Genomic DNA, 20230 nt, shown 5'->3' with positions numbered 1-20230 from the left:
TTAGCAACAAGTTTCGAGATGTATTTCTCTTTCCACAGAAAAGATCTCAGTTTTCTGAGACAGGAAAGGAATGCTCACCAGTCCTTTGTTTTTCAGACTTGTTACAGTTGAGTCAGTCCACTGAGGCAGATCCATCTGAGTTGTATCTTCTATGTACCTTTAGGCACCTATTTATCAAATTATTTCTGTAAGTATTGTTGGTCCCAACAAAAGGTCTGTGGAGTTAAAGTACTGTAATTGAGATTAACATCCAGAGTTGATAAACCTTTGTTAGTGTTTACTATAAGATATTGGGTCATTTTTCCTTTCTTATTATTAAAGTTAAAGTTATTATCCTTGTGAATTCTTCATGTCAGACTAGGATTGCACAGTTAATTGAAATATTATTAATTTCGCAATATTACCAAGTGCAATATACAAATAGCAGATTAGTTTGACAAAGCAGCATTATAATAAAGTACTGTGGTGCTGCAGTGACGCCCTGCGATATATTTCATGATTGGTGGTAATGATCATTTTCGTTGACAATAATCATTACCACCAATCATGAAATATATTGCAATCATAATATCCATCAAAATATCACGATGTGATCACTGTCAGTGGCAGGGTCCGCCAGTCCCACGCAAGTCTCACAGGAAACAACTCATGCATGCATAAATGTCAAGTTATGACATTATCCAGAGGAGGAGAAAGAACAGCTGGCAATTTGTAGTGGAATACATTTTGTTTCAGTATACTGGAGAAGAAAATCCTCAGTTTTGCATAGTATAACAGTATTGCATGTTTCAGGATGATTCATGATGTCATTAAAGCTCAGCCGTCCCTTTAGGTACCTATAGAAGCTGAAAACCCTCTTTTACCTGTCATGCTGCCCTGTTTGTTACCTGGTGACAACCTGACATTAAGCTGTTATGCTAATTAAGTTAGTTCAGCCGCGGTGTCTGTCATGAGGTATAATCACCGCTGTGTGCTCACCACCATACCTCAGTCTCCTGCTGTAAAATACATATGCTATGATTGCAACGTTCCTAATACGTGAATTATCGGAGCAAAAATGATTTTACTCTGTTTATCTGCTGCCAGATCTGTGTTTTTTTGCTCAAATTCATGCGAACCAGTGATATGAAACCATCCATCATCTCTCTCTCTCTCTGTCTTACTGTATATTCCGTGGTGTGTATTAGATTGAGTGGGAGGCCTCCCCCGAGCAGAAACGTCAGTGTCTGCTCAAGGGAAAAGACAATAAGGTAGGCATTTAGTTATTCCTTCTCCCTCAGTCCTTTCCTTTCATCTTTTTTGTATTTGGTTCTCTCCCCCATGTATTGATAGTCATTTCCTCGCTATAATATCTTGTCCGGTTTCTCTTCCTCTTCCAGACGGAGTGTTTTAATCACATCCGCTTCCTCCAGAGGTTCAACTCGACTCATCTCTACATGTGTGGGACTCATGCCTTCAGACCCCTCTGTGCATATATAGTATGTTAATGCATGTGATATGTTGTGATTCCTTGTGTGATTTAAGATGAAACCAAACGTCATCCTCTTTACCTTAAATGTGTTCTCCTGTACAGGATGAGGAGAGGTTTGTGATGTCATCTCAGCCTGAAGAGGGCAGAGACAAATGTCCCTATGGCCCAACAACGGGCTACACTGCCCTCATAGTTGGTAAGTTCTTTAACAGTTTCAGCCACAGTTTTACTAAAAGTCTAAAGAAGCTGATTCAGCTTGCTTTTCTTTCAGACCAGCAGATGTACACAGCTTCCCAGTATGAGTTTAGGAGCTTCCCAGATATCCGCCGCAACTCTCCGTCTCCCACACTGAAGACAGAGGATGCCCCCACACGCTGGCTGAATGGTGAGTTAATCTCCTGGAGTGACATAAACCTTTTAGCATGTTTAGATAGCAGGGTGGTCTTAACTCAACCAGCTAACACCTGCTTTAAGACTCCATATCAGCAGGAATCTAATCAGCTGAAGTAGCAACTCAGGCACTGATTCTTTACCAGCATGAGTCAATCAATATTTCATTATTGTACTTCACCAATTTGCTCCACCAATTCATAAAGCATTACAGCTTAGTTTAACAGCTAGTGACAGTTGTGTATTTTTAGTCCCAGGCTGTCAGTCCAACTCAAGAGTAAATTATCTCAACAACTACTGCACAGATTGTCCTGACATTTTGTGCGGACATTAATGGTTCCCAGACAAAGTATCTTAATGACTTTGATGACCCCCTGACTTTTCCTCTAGCATCACCATGAGGTTGACATTTCTGTTTTTTAGTGAAATGTCTCTACAGTAGTGCTGTGCAATACCTCTTAATTTCTTTTCCGATCCAATAGCGAAAAAAAACCCAAGCTGGTATATGCTGGGAACTCCCGTTGGTTGAACATAAGCAAACAAACTGAAGCCTCAACAGACAGATCTGAATCAAATTTGCACTGACAGTGACAAACATCACCGATAGCACCACTCACTCTCTTTCTCTATACCTGAATAATGCCTGCCAGTGCTAGAGGACTCAGTGAATGAAGTCTGTCACACCTTAGCAGCACCTTTCTGTTTCTCTTCTTTTGACCACTGGTGCATAACCTATTCAACTGTGATTACATCTCAGATGCTTAACAAGGTTTGTGGTGTTGCCACTGTACCTCACAGTCCTCCAACACATCCCATGCAGTGTTTTTGCTGTTCTGAGAGGTGAAAAAGCTCCACACATGACTGCGTTAGTGATGAGACATCATCAATGTCAACACTCTGTCAGTGGAGCCTTACGCTTTTACAGAGTTGTATTTAGCCAGGTATTATTTAGTCTAGATCCTCATGATAGTGTTGTTCCATTCTACTGTGTCCCTGTTGATGAAAAAAATACACATTTACCCCAAATTGCTGAGTTTAGATATCAATATTTTATTATTAAAATTGATCCTAGAACAAAGACAGGATCAGATGTATTGATATTTATGTGTTGATCCACATGCCCCTAATGAACAACTCTTGGATGGATTTGTCATTAAATTTGGTGCACACAATTTATTATGCTCCTCTTAAGATAAATTTCAATAATTTTATTGATCCCTTAACTTCATCCAAATTTATGTCCAGTTCTTCCAGCTCGTACAACTTATATTTGAGTGAAAGTAAAGCAATTTCAACTTTAAAAATATACAGTGCGTAGCATGCTGACATTAGCATTTAGCCTTAAAGTAAAGTAAGTAAAGTCTCACAGTCATTAGTATTGCTTAGGTTTGTTAATATATTCCTCCACAAATCTGTTTTGGGGTTTAAATGACTCATAAACATGATGTTTTGCAGATAACTTAAGTCTGTAAACATCTTCTTCTTTCACTTTTTGTTTTCACCATCTGTGCAAACTGTTCTTTTCCTTGATATAACAAGTAGCCACCTGTTCAGTTAAACACAGTTAATCTGCATATATCTACATTTTTACTGTTTTGGTGAGACATCTCAGGTAGAGTGGTAGTATATTATTTTAACTGTTTTGTTCAGGGCAACTATTATACCCTGTTTTCATGGTGTCAGAAGCTCATGTCAGCTGCTAAACAAGAATCCATGGATGGAAGATCTGTCAATGATTAATAACTTCACATGAGGCGGAAAAGATTTTGTTCATTCATTCATCAAGAAGAAGAAAATAACACAGAATGAGTGAGCGCTTTTTTTCCTCCCCCATACAGAGGCCGACTTTGTGGGTTCTGCCTTGGTGAGGGAGAGCTTGGGCAGCAGCACCGGCGATGACGACAAGATCTACTTCTTCTTCACCGAGACGAGCCAGGAGCAGACGACGACCTACAGCCACAGCAGGGTGGCACGAGTGGCCCGGGTTTGTAAAGTAAGTACAGGCTGAATAAGATGCAGAATATGATTTACAACTGGGAGTGAAGCCTTGCATCAGACCAGCTTGAGTGAAGTCTTGGTTGATGATAGCAGAAGGGTGCTATAATAGATGAGGGGCTGGATGGGGAATGCATTTGTAACAAGGCCCCAGCGTGATTGTAGGAGCAGTGTGTGTAGCTGATGAATGGGTTGCAGAGTCAGTGGAGCTCAAAGTGAGAGGGATGGATGACTGCAGGGGGAGAGAGACTGTTTAGCACCCTCTGCTGCCTAAAATGTGATTGATTTACGTTTCCTGCTGCCAAGGAAGGGGTTAAGAACAGTGAGAGCTAGTTGTACAGTGTAATAATCTTGTTGTTCTCTCCTGTGGCACGTTAAAATGAAGTCTGCTCACAAGTTCTTTCCTTGAAAGCCTGGCAGTACATTTGTTTTTTCATCTTAATAGCAATGCCTTGCAGCGGCATGCATGACATTTGCAATTTGCTGCTGGCTGAATACATTAAAAAAATCAAAGGTTCAAATCAAAGGTCAAGATGATGCTAGTTGCTGGATTTCCAAAAGAAATGTAGCCTTGAGTCAGACTTTTCCATCGGGAAACCTGTCCAGACACTCTCAACCTCTAGGTGTGCTGCAGGGACAAAAACACACACTTAAACACAGACCTGTACAGTGGGGACTTATGAGCAGCCATAACCTTATTGAACGTATCATTACTGCTTCCCCTTGCCATCTGTTGCGCTCTTTAGGAGGTTTACTTCCCCTTGTGTGCCACCTTGAGCCGAGCGTTCAGTCTGTTTTGTCATTTATCCAGGCATTACCTCATATAACTCCCTCTCCACTCCCTCCTCCTCCTCTGTTTCTCCTTCCTCCCCCATTTTTCCTCCCCCAGGAGGACCGAGGAGGCCGTTTGACTCTCCAGAAAAGGTGGACGTCCTTCCTCAAGGCCAGGCTGACATGCTCTCTGCCCGAGTACGACTTCCACTTTAACATGCTGCGCAGCATGTTTGTCATGCCTGGCCACACGCCGCAGGACACCCTCTTCTACGGCATCTTTGGCTTGGAGTGGTGAGTGTCTGATGTCAAGAACTGGCTGACAGAGACTTTGAGGATACAAATGCAAATGAGTGAGGCAAAGATGAAAGGCAGCAATCAATACACTGAGACAGTCCAAGAAGACAGGAAGGGACGAGATGAAAGCGCGGGCGAGACAACGCTAGGAGAACTTTAATCCAAATGATGTGAAAGTTGGGTGGAGGAGTTTTGTAGCAGTTTGAGGAGAGAATATTGATTAAAAATGCAGATTTAGAAGGGTTTAAAAGAAAGTTGTAATCCTTAAGATTTTAACCCTGGCTGTGGCGCAACTCCTGCAGTTAAAGTGGAAACAGGAAGTGCAGTTTAACAATAGAGCAAACACTCATTGAGCAGCTATTTTGTCAGAAATACAACAGATCTGTTAAGTGGTGAATCTGTTTACAGTGCAGCCAAACAAACTCAAATGTTGTTTCAATGAAGAGGTCAGTCAGAAATAATCTCTACTGTGATCTGATTTCATGCTGCATGGAAGCATAAGTAGTTTCCCACATGACAGCAGGGCACAGTAAAGCTGGATATACTTTTGAGGATTCAAAGGTGCACAGCCTGAACAATTGCCTAAGAAGGACTGTTGTTTTGTCGTGTAGTTGCATTTTGATGAGCAGTGGCGGTTAGCTAACATCAGAGACAAACACATGTACTTTGGTTGCTTCACAATAAAAGTCCATGATTCCATGATTTGTCATTTAAACAAAGTTCACTTTAAATGAAATTCAGTTTTTATCCACTCATCCCCATACCGATGGAAAGTAGGGTGAAGTTTCGTAGTCTGACATGCAAAACAGTGTTGCAGCATTCTCTACAGTAGATTGGGACTTGTCTTAAAGGATAACTACCGTTTTTTACAACCTGGACCTTATTTCTAGCAAAATATATGGTCATTTACTCACCCAGATAACTTTGGTTTCATTTGGAGTCGTTCGGACGAAATTAGATCCAGTGTAGCGCCGATATATCCATATAATGCGAGTGACGGGGCAGCGACACACAGCCTCTATATAACGCATTATCTGCCACGAAACTAGTTCATTTCACTAATATTTTGTCATGATACGCTAGTGCTGTTCCCCTCTGAGTCCGGGCTCGTCCGTTATCAACATCCGGGGTCAAACTAGCAGTAGCAGCTACAGGTAAACAAGCCGGCTGTCGCGGGTGCGCGCGCAGCTCAGAGACGACATCCTCCAGGTCAGAGGTAGTAGGTCAACCTACAGACCCCGGATGTTGACAATAGACGAGCCCGGACTCAGAGGGGAATAGCGCTAGCGTATCATAACAAAATATTGGTGAAATGAACTAGTTTCGTGGCAGATAATGCTCATAAAGGCTGCGCTTCGGTGCCCCGTCACTCGCATTATATGGATATACGCGGCGCTCCACTGGATCTAATTTCGTCCGAACAACTTCAAATGACACCAAAGTTGAGTAAATGACCATATATTTTGCTAGAAATAAGGTCCAGGTTGTAAAAAACGGTAGTTATCCTTTAAAGACATTTTTTCCAACCTTGATGAGCAATCAAGGCCATGCACCTGCTTCAGATGCGGTTTGTGCCATCGCTTTTAGTGTAGCAGCTACCAAGAAGAATTCAGCTTAAAGAAATGGTTTAGGTTCCCCATCTACTTAAGTTGTTTTAATGCTGCAACCCTTTTTTTCTGTGAAGCTCCAGAAATGTTTTGAGGACTACAAAACTTCCCCTGACATTCCATCTGCATGAGAGTGAGAGGTTAATGACCAAATTTTTATTTTTGGGTGAACTTGTCCTTTAAGGACTTTGAATGAATGAAGTGAAACTGTAGAGGTAGTACAAATTGGATGTAAATACACCAAATGGATATAAAATACTATTCATAGTATAAAAACTGGCGTATGATTTTAGGAAAACTGAACTGGCACTTTGTAGAACATAGTTTCCGTTTCAGTGTGATTCATTCTCTGCGGTGATGTCTCAGCTGAAATGTGGATGTTAAGCCAAAGCAAAATGTTTTTTGGGGAAAGCAGAAACAAACAATGATGGTTGTCAATATTTTTGTTCTGTTGGGTAGCTGATGTCTCCTCTTGAGATCCATCTCTCCTCTACCTTACCATAGCTCCTACTACACCTCTCTGAAGACTTTTTATAGTTCTCTCCTCCTTCCCTCCCACTCTTCTCAGTGATGTATGACTTCTAATCAGCTTTGTACTATCTCTCTCAGTCTCCCCCCCCTCCCCCTTCTCTATTCTTTCTTCCCATTCTTCTCTCTCTATCTCTTAACCTAGGTAAGCCACAGATCTACTGTACTTCTACAGCTGTCCCTATGGCAACACTGGGTTTACTGCTGTTATTGTTGGCGGCTTGTGCTCTGGTCTTTTTCTCACTCTGTGTGTGTGTGTGTCGCTGTCTTTAGGAAAAACGTGAAGGCGTCTGCGGTTTGTCGGTTCTCTCTGACTGAAGTCCAAGAGGCCTTTCAAGGACCCTACATGGAGAACCAGGACTCCGGCTCTAAGTGGAAGGAATACACTGGAAAGATCCCTGACCCACGACCTGGAACGGTAAACACACATGCACACACTCAGACACACACTGCTGCCCCTTTCAAGCACAGAAAAAACATGTTACTCTCTTCTTTGGCCTTCAAGGATTCATACCAGAAAACTGATCCAAATTAAAGATGCATTAAAAGAGGAAGTAGAGGAAAAGATGGTTGGAAAGCGATAGAGAGCATGACTGGCAGCCTCAAGGATGAGGCTCAAAACACAACCAGCTTATGTCACTGAAACCCTTTTCCATGGCGATTAACTCCAGCCCTTAGCTTTGGCGACAATGGTTTAGTGTGGCAGCTAAGGCCGTTGCATCGTGAGCAGGAGCACACATTATCCACTGTAGTGTCACTTCAACACTTTGTAGGACTTAATTTTAACATCGCTATTAAACGGAAGGGAGAGACGGTCAAGGGTTTTAACTTAGGAGCATGAAAGCCTCTTCGAGGAGCTGGCTGAAGTCATTACAACAGGACAAAGAGAGCAGGGAAGTTGTTTCCTTAGTCAGGTGCAGAGAGAGATGAGTCGCCCGCCTGTCAGCACAAGCCAGCTGCTGAACTCACACGGGCTCATTGTCGTCCAAGTGAAAAATAACATTTTCCCGTGGACACAATCTTCCACATGGCTCGGGTTTTCTTCTTGATCCCTTAATTTTCCCTGCAGACCATCTCGCTAAGCCTCATGACATCCTCTCTGCCTCACACTATCCGTCTCTATTTATAGCGAACTTTATTACAAATGAGCCAAAAATGTCTCCCTGCAGCCCACATCGTGCCTTATTACTCGCTCATCACCCCCTCCTCTCCTCCCTCTCTTTGGCTTCTTTTTCCTGCAGTGTATAACTGACGCTCTGAGGGCCAGGGGCATAAACGTGTCCACCTCGCTGCCTGATGATGTGCTGGACTTTGTCAGGAGGCATCCTTTGATGTCCCAGCAGGTCCAACCTTCAGACAGACGCCCCCTTTTGTTCAGGAGGACCACAGACTACACACACATGGCTGTACGCATGATCCAAGGCTTGGACGGACAAACATACCATGTATTATACATGGGCACAGGTGTGTATGAAATCATGGCAGAAATTGTACAATCTGTTCAAGGAATAGTTGACATTTTGTAAAATATGCTGATTCAGTCTGTCGCCGAGAGTTAAATAAAAAGATTGATACCGCTCTCATGTCTGTATGCTAAATATGAAGCTACAGTACAGCCAGGAGACACTTACCTTAGCTTCGCATAAAGACTCAAAACAAAGGCAAAAAAATCTGCCAAAATATGTTGTGCTTTTATGAGGGGTTATGAGGGCAGTGACTTCCTGGAGCCTTGTCTACACTGTGGCCAGGTTGGCTGCATCTATTACTAGTTTCATGTTCATTTCTTACATTCGAGTCAGTTTGTCAGTCATGTTTTCCATTTATTTTATTCATGAAAATTTAAATTAGAAGTGATTCTTATCCACAGTTACAGTTACATTTCATCCTTGGTCATTACTGACTAACTCCAAATTGTTTCACATTGTTACACCTTCTCACACGGTCAAACATTTGTTACAAGCAAAAGTTTTGCAGACATCTCTGTATCTCACCAGCACAACATTGCTCCTAAATGTCTGTTGTGCACATGCACTAAAAACTGGCTTTGTGCCTGTTATAAATAACAAAAATTTATCAGGGCACAAAAATATGAATCAAGGGTGTTGTACATGGATAAAGCAATCCCTCAACTCAGCCACTTAACTTCATCCCAATCTGCATTTAATTCCGAGGAGATTTAGGATTTGTTCCCACTTTCTTACAAAGATGTGAGTTCTTCAACCTTTACGGTTTCTCCACTTCTCTAAAGTAACAACATCAGATATCAGAGGAGAATCCGGTATACATCCTAACAGGCATAAAAGTGGGTTGGGGAGCAGTTGCTGCCCTATCACCATACTTATTTCTTAACACATTGCCTGTCAGAATAATTTAATTTCTTTACACTTCCAAAGGCAATGTAATCTGAGAATTTTGAGAAGCTCCTTTTGTGTACTTGCTATAAATATAGGGAGATATGTAAAGATACTCCAAACCTTACTGTAGATGTCTGAACCTTCTTCTCCAGCAACTATTATTATATTTGCACTCACACTCAACAATTTGTAACTATGATAAGGAATAAAGGCAAAGAAGTGGAATACCTACCTTGAGTTAGTTTCAAGGATATTTCTTTTGCAAATGGAAAGTGAATAAAAAATACTGGCTGTGGTAACAGGGTTATCTTGACTGGCTGGCTGAAAATGCATGTACATATTCTCCTTTAGTTCAAATGTTTCTCTTCTTTGTATGTGTCACTCAGATGAGGGCTGGTTACATAAAGCTGTAGAAGTCGAGGGTCAGCTACACATTATTGAAGAGCTTCAGGTCTTTGAGGAGCAACAGCCTGTTGACAACGTGCTGATATCTGCAGAACAGGTAGCGTGTCTGACCGTCACATGCACACATTGAAATTTCAAGAGTTATCTCTGTTCTATAGTATTCAAATCCTCTCTCTCCACCCCAGATGAGTGTGTACCTGGGCTCGTCATCAGGCGTGGTGCAGCTTCCCCTCTCTAACTGTCACAGATACACTTCCTGCTACGACTGCATCTTCGCCAGGGACCCTCACTGTGCCTGGAACGGAGCCCAGTGTGTGGACATAATGGCGCTCGAAGACAGGTGAGTGCCGAAGTCTGAATACGTGTCAGGTGATGCGGGTGCCCTTTTTGTGTGTTTGATTTGACTTAATTCAAGTATCACAGTGCCCTGACACAGTGTCAGCTCCTAGAACTGTTGCGTAATCACAACACTGGCAGAAAGTTGATGCTGGCTGTGATAGTAAACATAGTGTGCAGCTGTGTACTTAAGGTGTACTGATTAATCAGGGTGGACTCGCTTACTCAGTGGAAAGTTGTTGTGTAGGCAATAACTGATATGAGGTATATGAATGGAGCAGAAAAGCAGGAAAAAAGAAATGGGAAGAAATAGAAATATGAGTATGTGTTACAACAATACTGGATATTTTTATGTTACAACAAGTAAGCGTTTGCACTAATGTGCTGTTCTTTTCCTCTTAACAGATCCACTTTAATCCAGGACATCCAGCATGGCAACAGGGGATGTGAGAACACACAAGATGGTACGTACAAATCTCACCTGCTGCTAGCTGTTGTGAAAGAAAAAAAGTTTGCTTCTCACGCTGTGAATGATGAAAGGGAGATGGAAAACAGAGAATGTGAGGAAGATGCATCGTTGTCATCAGATGGCATGAAGGCCTCTTTGAAAGTTGATTATGCGCATGGCGTTGGCAAACTCCTCTCCTCCCTTCTTTAATCACATTTTTGCCATCTCTGGAGAGAAGTCTGTTTGATATTCAAGGCAGACGAATGCCTTCTCTCACTTTACAGTTTCAATCTGATAAAAATATAGCGTCTTCTCCCTCCCGCCGATCACTCTCCATAAAAGTTAATGCGATGGCAGGGATTAAAAGATATCTAATTACAGTTTACATCTCAGTAACTCTGGACAGCCTTTTATAAATGTAGGTGTGTAACAATTAGTCAGAGCAAAGTTGTGAGTTTTCCTGTAAACGTAATGTGAAATGAGACGTTCTCACTGCATTAATATGTGTTTCAGACATTGTCCTGCGGAGCCGCGCTGTGCGGGTGGGTGATGATGTGCTGCTTCAGTGTGAGCTCAGCTCTAATCTGGCGACCCCTCTCTGGACTCTTGATGACAGCGAGCTCCAGGGCTACGGTCTCAATTCTGGCTTCAGAACCGGCACCGATGGGCTGCTGATCATCGAGGCCCGGCAGGACCAGAGCGGGCTGTACACCTGCTACGCTGTCGAGAACACCATCAAGGTCGCCATAGTTTCCTACAATATTACCATCCGCCTGGACCTGCCCCCTGCCCCACCCGTTGAGCCAACTGAAGACCATTACAGTCTCTTCGCCACTCTGCTGCCACCCACAGAGCATCCCTCCTCTGAGAGGCCCCTGCCACCACCTCCGGCCCCTCTCCTCCCCCACTCAGAGCTGCTCACCCCCAGGAACATGGAGGCCATGTACCTGTCCCTCATCACCATCCTCGGAGGCCTGTGTGTGGTCCTCACCGTGGTCCTTGTCTACGTGGGCTTCTGCCTGCGAGTAGGCAACAGAGGGAAATACTCTTTACGCGCAGCAGCTGCTGCCTACCCGAGCAGTAAGAGGAACAACAGGAACAAAAAACAGCACAGGAACTCCTCCCACATGGAGCTGAAGACCATCTCGAGCCACTGCAACGGCAACGGTGTCTGTAACGGAGTTTCAAAACACCAGAACGGCGGCATCCAAGATGGAGGCTTCCTTCAGATTGTCCCAGGTGAGGGTCACACATCACCCAATAAGGAGCCTCCTCCCCCTGCCCCGCCTCTCCCACCAACTCCACAACATCACTCTCCAGAGTGTGACTTCCCCAACGGGCTGTCGGCCACACTGCCCAGCGTCCTGAGGAGGATGAACGGCAACAGCTACGTGCTGCTAAGGCAGAGCGACTCTGAAAACACGTCATCGCACAGCTACTCCTTCGCTGAGGAGCTCAACAGGATCTTAGAGAAGAGGAAACACACTCAGCTGCTGCCCAGGCCGGACGAGAGCTCTGTGTAGAGAGATGTTCCTCCCCCTGTGGTGGGAGGACTGCTGTGATCTTATCTGGTGCTGAAGTGCCTGTCATGACTCATTATTGTTGAGGACTAATGCAGTGAGAGTCTTATCTATGTTCTTTACTTTGGATTTTCTTCCACATTGAGACATTCCTGCTTTTTGAACCTTTTTGAGCTGTTTCCCTCCTTATTTTCCAAATTTCCCAACACATAACAAGTGAAAATTAATGAGTAATGCCAGTGAAGGAGCGACCATGTAATCTACCTCACCTCAATACTGCCCAGATGGAAAAGTGCAGTCAATCTGCAGAATATCAGGACTGAGATCTCAGCTGCAGAAAGATCTGTGATTCACAAAGCACAAAGCGGGACATACAGCCTCCCAACAAGGAGCACAACCCCACGGGAATATAAATACATGAAGACTTCTGCTGTGCGGCAGCCATATTTGGCAAAATTTCAACTGGAGGGCAGCTAGCCAAAGTTTGTTTGCACTGATTTAAGTGCACAGATGGCCTATGCATTTTTAAAACGTGACATTCACACATTATAAATATTGAGGGAGATGGACATGGTGAGCGAAGGAATCTAGAGTGCAATGTTTTCACTTTTAATAACCAATTGCAATAACCAACACAAAATATACAGTAACTCATGACAGCACATAACACTTTACACCAGCCATCATAAAGAAATGGTGAACTAATCATTCTTTAATATTACTATTAACCATAAATTAAGTAATTAAAGATTTCTTAATTTATTACTGTTTTAATGACATAAAGTACCTAGTTTGATTTTTAATTAATGACAATAATCATATTATTATAATAATCTATATGTGGTGTTAACTATTGTAAGAAATTAACAATTTGTTGGTTATCACAAAATATACAAGTAAATACAGCTGCAGCCGAGGCTCATCATGAATGCATTAAATCTTGTTATGGGGAAGCCTTCTGTTGGCCACATAAACATTATAAGTATCCATATTGTTTATAAAAATGCACAAGATGCTGAGGAAAAAATGTTATTTAATCTCTACATGATTGAAGAAATATTAAATAGTGATTATTTCACCGAGTGTTAATGGACAATTTGAAGAAAACATGACAGTATTATTGATTTTAATGCACTTTACCAGTTTTAAAACGCTTTGGGAACATTAACGGACGCTTTTGTGGAATTTGACTCTGCAACCTGCCAGGCCAGAGAGGCTTGATTGGCCTTTTCTCAGTGGAGCTGCAGCAGTGAGGGCCGCAGCTGCATCTGCTGGACCTTGTTTGACACAAGTGGACTAGAAGGAAAACATTGACTGTGTTTGAGCTGAACCTGAACCCACCACTGAGTGACACCCCACATGAGACTGTAACACAGAGTGACTCACAGACTGTGGGGTGCAGCGTTCTCCAAAGGCATCCAAGGTAAATCATTTTTGTATCTCACCAACACATCTCAAGCACAGGCACTTTGCCAAACATGCACTTAAAGGAATAGATCATGGAGTTAGAGTGCATGGTGGCTGCATCAGTGTTTTAAAGACTGGATACATACAGAGCACTGAGAGCACAACGTTATCTTTTAGTTTACATACATGCAAACAGCTTGTTGTTCTGATGGTTGGGTTTATAATTTGTGGGAAACCTTTGGTTTAGAGATGCCCGAATGAAAACATCTGCTACAGTCAGACTCACAGATAAACTGTATCACTTAAATTACAATTACAAATGAACAGTCTGCCAGTGCATTTTATTGAGAGGAGCCCAACCATGGAAGAAATCATTTCTAGAAAGCAGGACCACAACTGAGGATAATTTTCATAAATAATTATAATCTACAGATCATTTTCATGATTGAAGGTGCAATATGTAAGAATTTGAGTTAACTAAATTGTCAACAGAATGCGAAGAAACAACAGTTTTGACGATAGCCCCAAGCCTGAAAACCTCTTTCTCCCAGCAGTCCATGGCTCCTTAGCTAGCGGTATACTGTAAACACTGAAACACTCCCCATGTAGTCTGGCTAGCTGCACGGCTACCTGAGCTAACGAGCTAACATCAACTACAGTCATGGATCAATAATGGGAAATCTGTTAGCAGCAGTTAGCAGTTCCTCTGGTTAAATGTTGCCTCTATTTAATGGGAGTATGGATTCAAATTTATAAAAGGGCAAAAAAGTTGTGAATAATGCTCATCACATTTTTCCCAGAGCCCAAAATGACATCTACAAATTTCAGTAGTAAAAATCCAAATAATCTTCATTTACTATTAAAAATCACAGAGAAAAGCAGCAAATCCTTAAATTAAAGAAGGTGAATATTTTTGCATGAAAAATTACTGAAACGATTAATTGATTATCAAAATAGTCGTCATTTACCTTGCTTTCAATCGAATAATCAGAAGGAACTATTTTACTACAGCTTTATCTTTATTTTAGTATTGCACTGTTTATTTTCCTCATCAGTGTCCTCTTGCTGCCTCTCACTGTTGTTCTCCTGTCAGAGGGCAGCGTTAATTAAACACTCGTCTTTATGACAAGTCTGACCTTACTTCAGAAGGAGAGAGAAAAGTCAGAGATCTCCTCAGAGATTTACAGTATGAACACTCTCAAGCTCCCAATTATTTCTCATACCCTCAGGCTCCGACTGGGGTTTCGTTACTGTTTGTCAAAACAGAACCTGTCAAGTATGCCTGTAGTCTGCAGCTTATCTGCACATACAGCCGAGAAAATTAATACACCTCCACATATGATCCTGTGGCACGCTTGTGTAACGGCACATCTGATTGAATCTAACAAGCCCATGATGTCAGGCTGTGAGACACTGTGCTTGCTGCTGTGGTTCGCTTGAAGAGCTAAGCTTTCTAGTCAGTGGCACTGATCAAAGAAATGAAAGAAGAAGGATGTAGCTGCACTCTTGGCACATTAAAAGCCTTCATTAAAGCCCTCTGACCTCATTTCAAAGCACAAGAGAAGGTGAAGGCAATGGCAGGATTTGTAATGGTAAAGATTCACTCCACACTCCTGCAAAAACACTCAGAGATAATATGTAGGAAATCGGCATTAAAATGTCTCAAAACGCCTACACCATTATCATATGTTTTATTGAGTAGTGTACTTACATATGCTAAATGTTTCCAACAGTGTTCGAACCCAGACAAATCCTCAAGTTTACTGAAGGTAATCGTGCGTTACATTTGGTTGCCCGTCGCAACATCCGGGATAGGAAAACAAGACTAAACTTAACACAAATAAACCTTTAAAACATTACTTGATCTATGAATATCTGTGCCGACGTCACGTCAGATAGACTATATAAGCAATGTTTGTTGTTCAATGGTGAATTCAGCTCCAACGAAGGGAGCTCATACAGTGTTTATCGGCCCCAAATAGCCAGATTACCTCCACGGATCACTGCTGCAGTCAGGTTGATAAACAGGAGAGAAGACAACTCCACTTTTTATCTAATTTATGATTATTTATCAAACTATCAAATTAATCGCCAACTCTTTTGATAATTTATCAATGATGCTGAGTCCTTTTCAGGTGGAAATAAGTTAAAAAATATCTGGTTCCAGCTTCTTAAATATGAATATTTTCTGGGTTCTTTACCTCTTTATGACAGTAAACTGAATATGGTGGGGGTTGGTGGGGTGGTGGTCCATGGGTTATGGACAAAACAAGACATTTTAGGATGTTATCGTCGGCCAAACAACCAATAGATTAATTGAGAAAATACTCCACAGATTAATCGAAAGTGAAAATAGTTATTAGTTGCACCTTGTAAATACTTTGGGTTATGTTTGAAAAGGCCCAGGCCACATACAGTCAGGACTAATGCTGTGTTTTGTTTATAGTGGCACTCAGTAGAGCGCATACCTCTGCCAAGGCCCAACAGTTCCCTTTAATTTAATCAAGCCTAATTCAGTATCAAATAGAACATATTTAAATCTGCTGGATCCAGATTTTTATTCGTTTTCGCATCGTTTCAAGATTCATGCATTATTCCCTGAGAACTAACGAAAATATTAAAAAAACACAACGTTAAAGAAAGTAAGATCATTTCCTGGATCAGTCCCTTTATCCAGGCAGTTAATGGGGTCTGCTCTGGGTTGAGACCCATCCTCGTGGAAATCTTTCCCGGTACTTTTGGTGAAATCCTTCTGACAAACCAACCAACATATGGACACGGTTGAAAACACAACCTCCTTGGTGGAGGTAAAATAAAAACACCTAAAAGTGAGGCTACAGTGGACACTCTATGCCTGACTATTTCCCCCTCTCTCCCTCTGTCTCTCTCCTTCGCAGGTCTGATGAGGACAGGTCAGTTTGAATTCTCCTGATTTCATTCCCGGGGACACCATCTCCCAACCAGCATCAGATGGCAGGACCGGCTGCAAAGATGTTCTTTTAATGAGCAGTGAAATGAAATTCACCGTCATTACTGGACAACAAAGAGCAGAAGAGAGAGAAAGACAGAAAGAAAGGCTGGATAAGGGCTACAGTGTGAGAGTCTCTGCACCTCCAGCTCTGCTTCCCCACAACTGGAATGAAAATTGTTGTCTGCAGTGTCTCACCAAGTAACGTTTGTTCTCCTGTGTGTGCACAGAGCGTCCTTGCCTCTGTTTGATGCAAACTCAAAGTCTAATGACCTTTTTCTCACACTTGCTGCATGAATTATTTTTCAACACTGCTGTTCTTTTTTAATGTCATGTTAACGGGAAGGATCACTGTCAATGAAAAGTGCCAAGGTTGATGTTTAAAAAGTGCTTCGTGAGCCTATTTTAAAAAAAGATTTTAAAAAAGAGGCATATTTATTTTGTAATTTTTGTACATTGTGTTTTGAAGTTATTGTTAATGTCTCTGTTGAAGTGCCACTTGTGAGACACCGTCCTGATGAATAGGAAGGTGCCTGTGTTGCACAAAATGTGATAAATAGGAGCACGGTAGCCAAAAGCATGCAAAGGCTGCACCAGCACCACAGAATTTAATATTTATAACCTACTAATGGGAGGAAAAATACACTAATCTACCTATTCAATATAACCTATTAATTAGGGATCATTCAGCTTTTCTGTCACTGTAATGTCTGCATATTAGTTTTGAGCTCTGTTTGCATGTTTCACCACGTTTGTGCACACAGCAAATCCAATTCTTTTACTAAGCTAACACAAAGAATAACAGGGCAGTGGGTTCCTTCACATTTCAGTCATAACGAGTTCAAATAAAACTTTGTACTTCAACCTCTTCCTCTCCTCGTCATTATTGTGTTTATTTCACATTTCACGAAGGCAGGTAGAAACTGGTATGTTGTATCTGAGAGGAGGCCGAGTGGAGGAGGTGTCTGCATTGTCACTGGAGTTCCTGCAGCACAGCCTGGGGCTGTAAAACAGAGCAGCATGCAGTTGTACGGAAAACGTTGCTCCCTATGAGGTTGATGGACTGGTTCAGATCCAACTGGAGTGTCTGAGGACAGTCTTGTTGACAAAACCCATACATTCATATGTCCTGCGTCCTGTGAGGGCATGACAAGAGAAAATGTTACCTCAGCTAATGCTGCCTTTATAAAAGAGCAGCCGTTTTAACCCGAGCCTTTTGACGTGATCTTTCAGAAATGCCACGCTCAATATATAACACAGATTTTTCCATCATCCATATGACCTTTTCTCATGTTCCTTGGTGCGGGCAACGCCCAGCTTTCAGACAATAACTGTGTTGTTATAATGTATTACCAGCAGCATGACAGAACACCCATAAATAGGGCAGCCGTGTCATGAACACACAGACAAACGCAGCCAAGGGGCGATTTGTAAAGGTGCCAGGTACCTGCAGTGCGTACAGCCTGACATGTGATTAACAATGGTTGGTCTGGTATTTACGTAATGCTGCCTTGGTTTAATCTGGGTCAACAGGAAGCTTCTGTTTCTTGACTGGCAGATTGGAATTTATTAATGCATTAAAATGTGTAGAGTCTCACACACACACATACATATATATATTTATATATACAGTATATGAGAGGTGTGTTGATGTATGCACCACCAAATCAACCACGACAGATTACTGTCTTATTTCAAGATTCAATTTGTATGATAGTTGATTGTTGAGTCTCATTCCCAACTCATCAAATACAGTACCTGTGTTATGGGTTGGTAAGTCTTGCTGGCCACCAAAGCAAAGCATCAGTCTTTGACGAGTTGGGAATGAGACTCAATGATCAACTATCTTACAAATTTAACCTTTAACATGAGAAATGAAATAAATGATAAAGATAGCGATAGTGTAGGTTTAGAGAAGGAGTTTTGATGATTTGTGGTCCCCAGAGAATGACTCATAATGGTGACTTTGATTCTAGTTCTACCATGATGACCACATTTGTGTTTTCTGGGTGAAATATCTCAACAACTGTTGGATTTGCTGGCGTAAAAGCTGTAAACATGTGCTTGGATCCACCTCAGGATAAATTATCACTTCTGTAATCCCTCACTTTTTCCTCTTGCACCATCAGCTCATAATTAAAATGTATCCAGCATGTTTTATGACTAATGACTTGCAAACCTCATTAAATTCTCATCAGCTGTACTTTATGTGTAGTGCTAATGACTAAATATTAGCATGATGAAGGTAAACAGTGGTCCATTCTGGAGAAAGATTGTTGAGTCTCACTTCTAGATTGTTTGTTAATGTTCAGACCAAACACCAACAAGTCAAGTCATCGAATACTGACGCATTTGATGGCCTAGGACTCAAGAATCAACTTCTCCAGAATCGTCTACTGCACCTTTAAGTTCAGAGGTGGATTGAGATAAGGTGATGCAGTGAAGTGAAGTGAAGTGAAGTGAAGTGAAGCGATAAATGATCTGCCTGAGAGCTCCGACACAAATTCCCACAATCTCATTTGGTTCCATTCAATTCAACACTGTCCAACCTTAAAATAAAACGAATAAATAATAAATACACAAAAACAACAGTAAAAGTTATCTGTGAAATCAATTAAAGTGAATATTGTTGCCATTGTAAATGCAGTTTAAAATATAATCATTTTAGTATTGAACACTATTCCAACACACTGACCGCAATCTATCTGCCTGCGCTATTTTTAAAGCACTCCATTTGATGGAAATAACCTGCCAGGTGACTTAATCTGAGATTAAAACACCTGTTCTATTCCTGGACCAGATTTACATCTCAGAGAAAAGATGATTTCAACAGATCTTTCCTTTATTCCTCGTGAATCTGAGCTGTAAATAAATGCCGTCCCAGGAGAGACAGATGAAAGGGCTCTCAGTGACAGATGATAATAAAAAATAGATTTTAGCTCACAGACATCAATCACATATCAAGGTAACCTTCAGTGAGACAGAGTAGAAAGTGTAGGGATCTTATTGGTGTGGTTGATACATACAACTCCTCTTGTTCTTCCTTTGAGTATTATCTCTCCTCTGTCTTGTTTATTCTCATTTAGACTCGGGCTGCGGTGCTTTTGTGCTCGTCAGCGACGGTTTGATAAACCACAAGAATGAATAGACACACCTTATAAAGCTTGGGTCCTAATACAGTACAAGTGAAAGCACAACCGCACAAATGGAAACTATACAATGGAAGAGATCAGAAAGCAAAGTCAGCGTGACTCATTAGAATTGATGAAGGACGAATAGCTCTTACATGACTCTCTGCTGATTATTGTGCAACACTCTGCTTTGTAACAGAGATACAGTATCACAAAGAACTGACAGATACTGACTTAAAGGTTTGATGTCTCATGTTTGAGGTCATTTTTCACATTTTCTTTCCCTCCATCCACCTATGAAAGCTCCATCATATATTCCCAGAGTTCTTTGCTCCCCCTTTTGATGTTGGAGATGTCAGACAGACAGATGTGGTATTAAGAGTTTTGACAGTCCGGATGTTTTAAGAGGATTGAGTTGAGTACAGTACAGCTAATCGCTGGAGCTAGAATCGTCTTTAAGTCCTTCACTGTAGTCTCACATCACCAAAAAATGGATGAACAACTGAGAGAAAAAACCAAACGTTGTGTCCATTCAGTCTGTACATTTAATGGAAACACTGATGGCGTTCAGAAACACAGTCATGTCTGTGTGCGGCCATTGT

The 20230-nt window shown here is 41.7% G+C and overlaps 1 protein-coding gene across 4 annotated transcripts in view; it reads left to right on the top strand.

Annotated features, from left to right (window-relative positions):
* Positions 1–17361, top strand: part of LOC311270428 (semaphorin-4G-like) — a 32059-nt gene extending 14698 nt beyond the window's left edge. For all 4 annotated transcript variants that reach the window (XM_084375279.1, XM_084375280.1, XM_084375281.1 and 1 more), the window contains 13 exons: positions 1188–1250; positions 1380–1478; positions 1574–1667; positions 1743–1856; positions 3700–3854; positions 4746–4921; positions 7333–7477; positions 8301–8523; positions 9800–9915; positions 10004–10158; positions 10560–10618; positions 11116–13545; positions 16427–17361. In XM_084375279.1, coding sequence (XP_084231405.1) covers positions 1188–1250; positions 1380–1478; positions 1574–1667; positions 1743–1856; positions 3700–3854; positions 4746–4921; positions 7333–7477; positions 8301–8523; positions 9800–9915; positions 10004–10158; positions 10560–10618; positions 11116–12125 — 2409 coding nt within the window. In that variant the 3' untranslated portion in view covers positions 12126–13545; positions 16427–17361. The remainder of the gene's footprint in view (positions 1–1187; positions 1251–1379; positions 1479–1573; positions 1668–1742; positions 1857–3699; positions 3855–4745; positions 4922–7332; positions 7478–8300; positions 8524–9799; positions 9916–10003; positions 10159–10559; positions 10619–11115; positions 13546–16426) is intronic.
* The last annotated feature ends 2869 nt before the right edge of the window (positions 17362–20230 follow it).

This window comes from Pagrus pagrus, assembly GCF_965226575.1.
Source record: "Pagrus pagrus genome assembly, chromosome: 15".
NCBI lineage: Eukaryota > Metazoa > Chordata > Actinopteri > Spariformes > Sparidae > Pagrus > Pagrus pagrus.
Note: the sequence above shows the minus strand (reverse complement) of the source record. Positions and strands in the feature narration are given on the sequence as shown.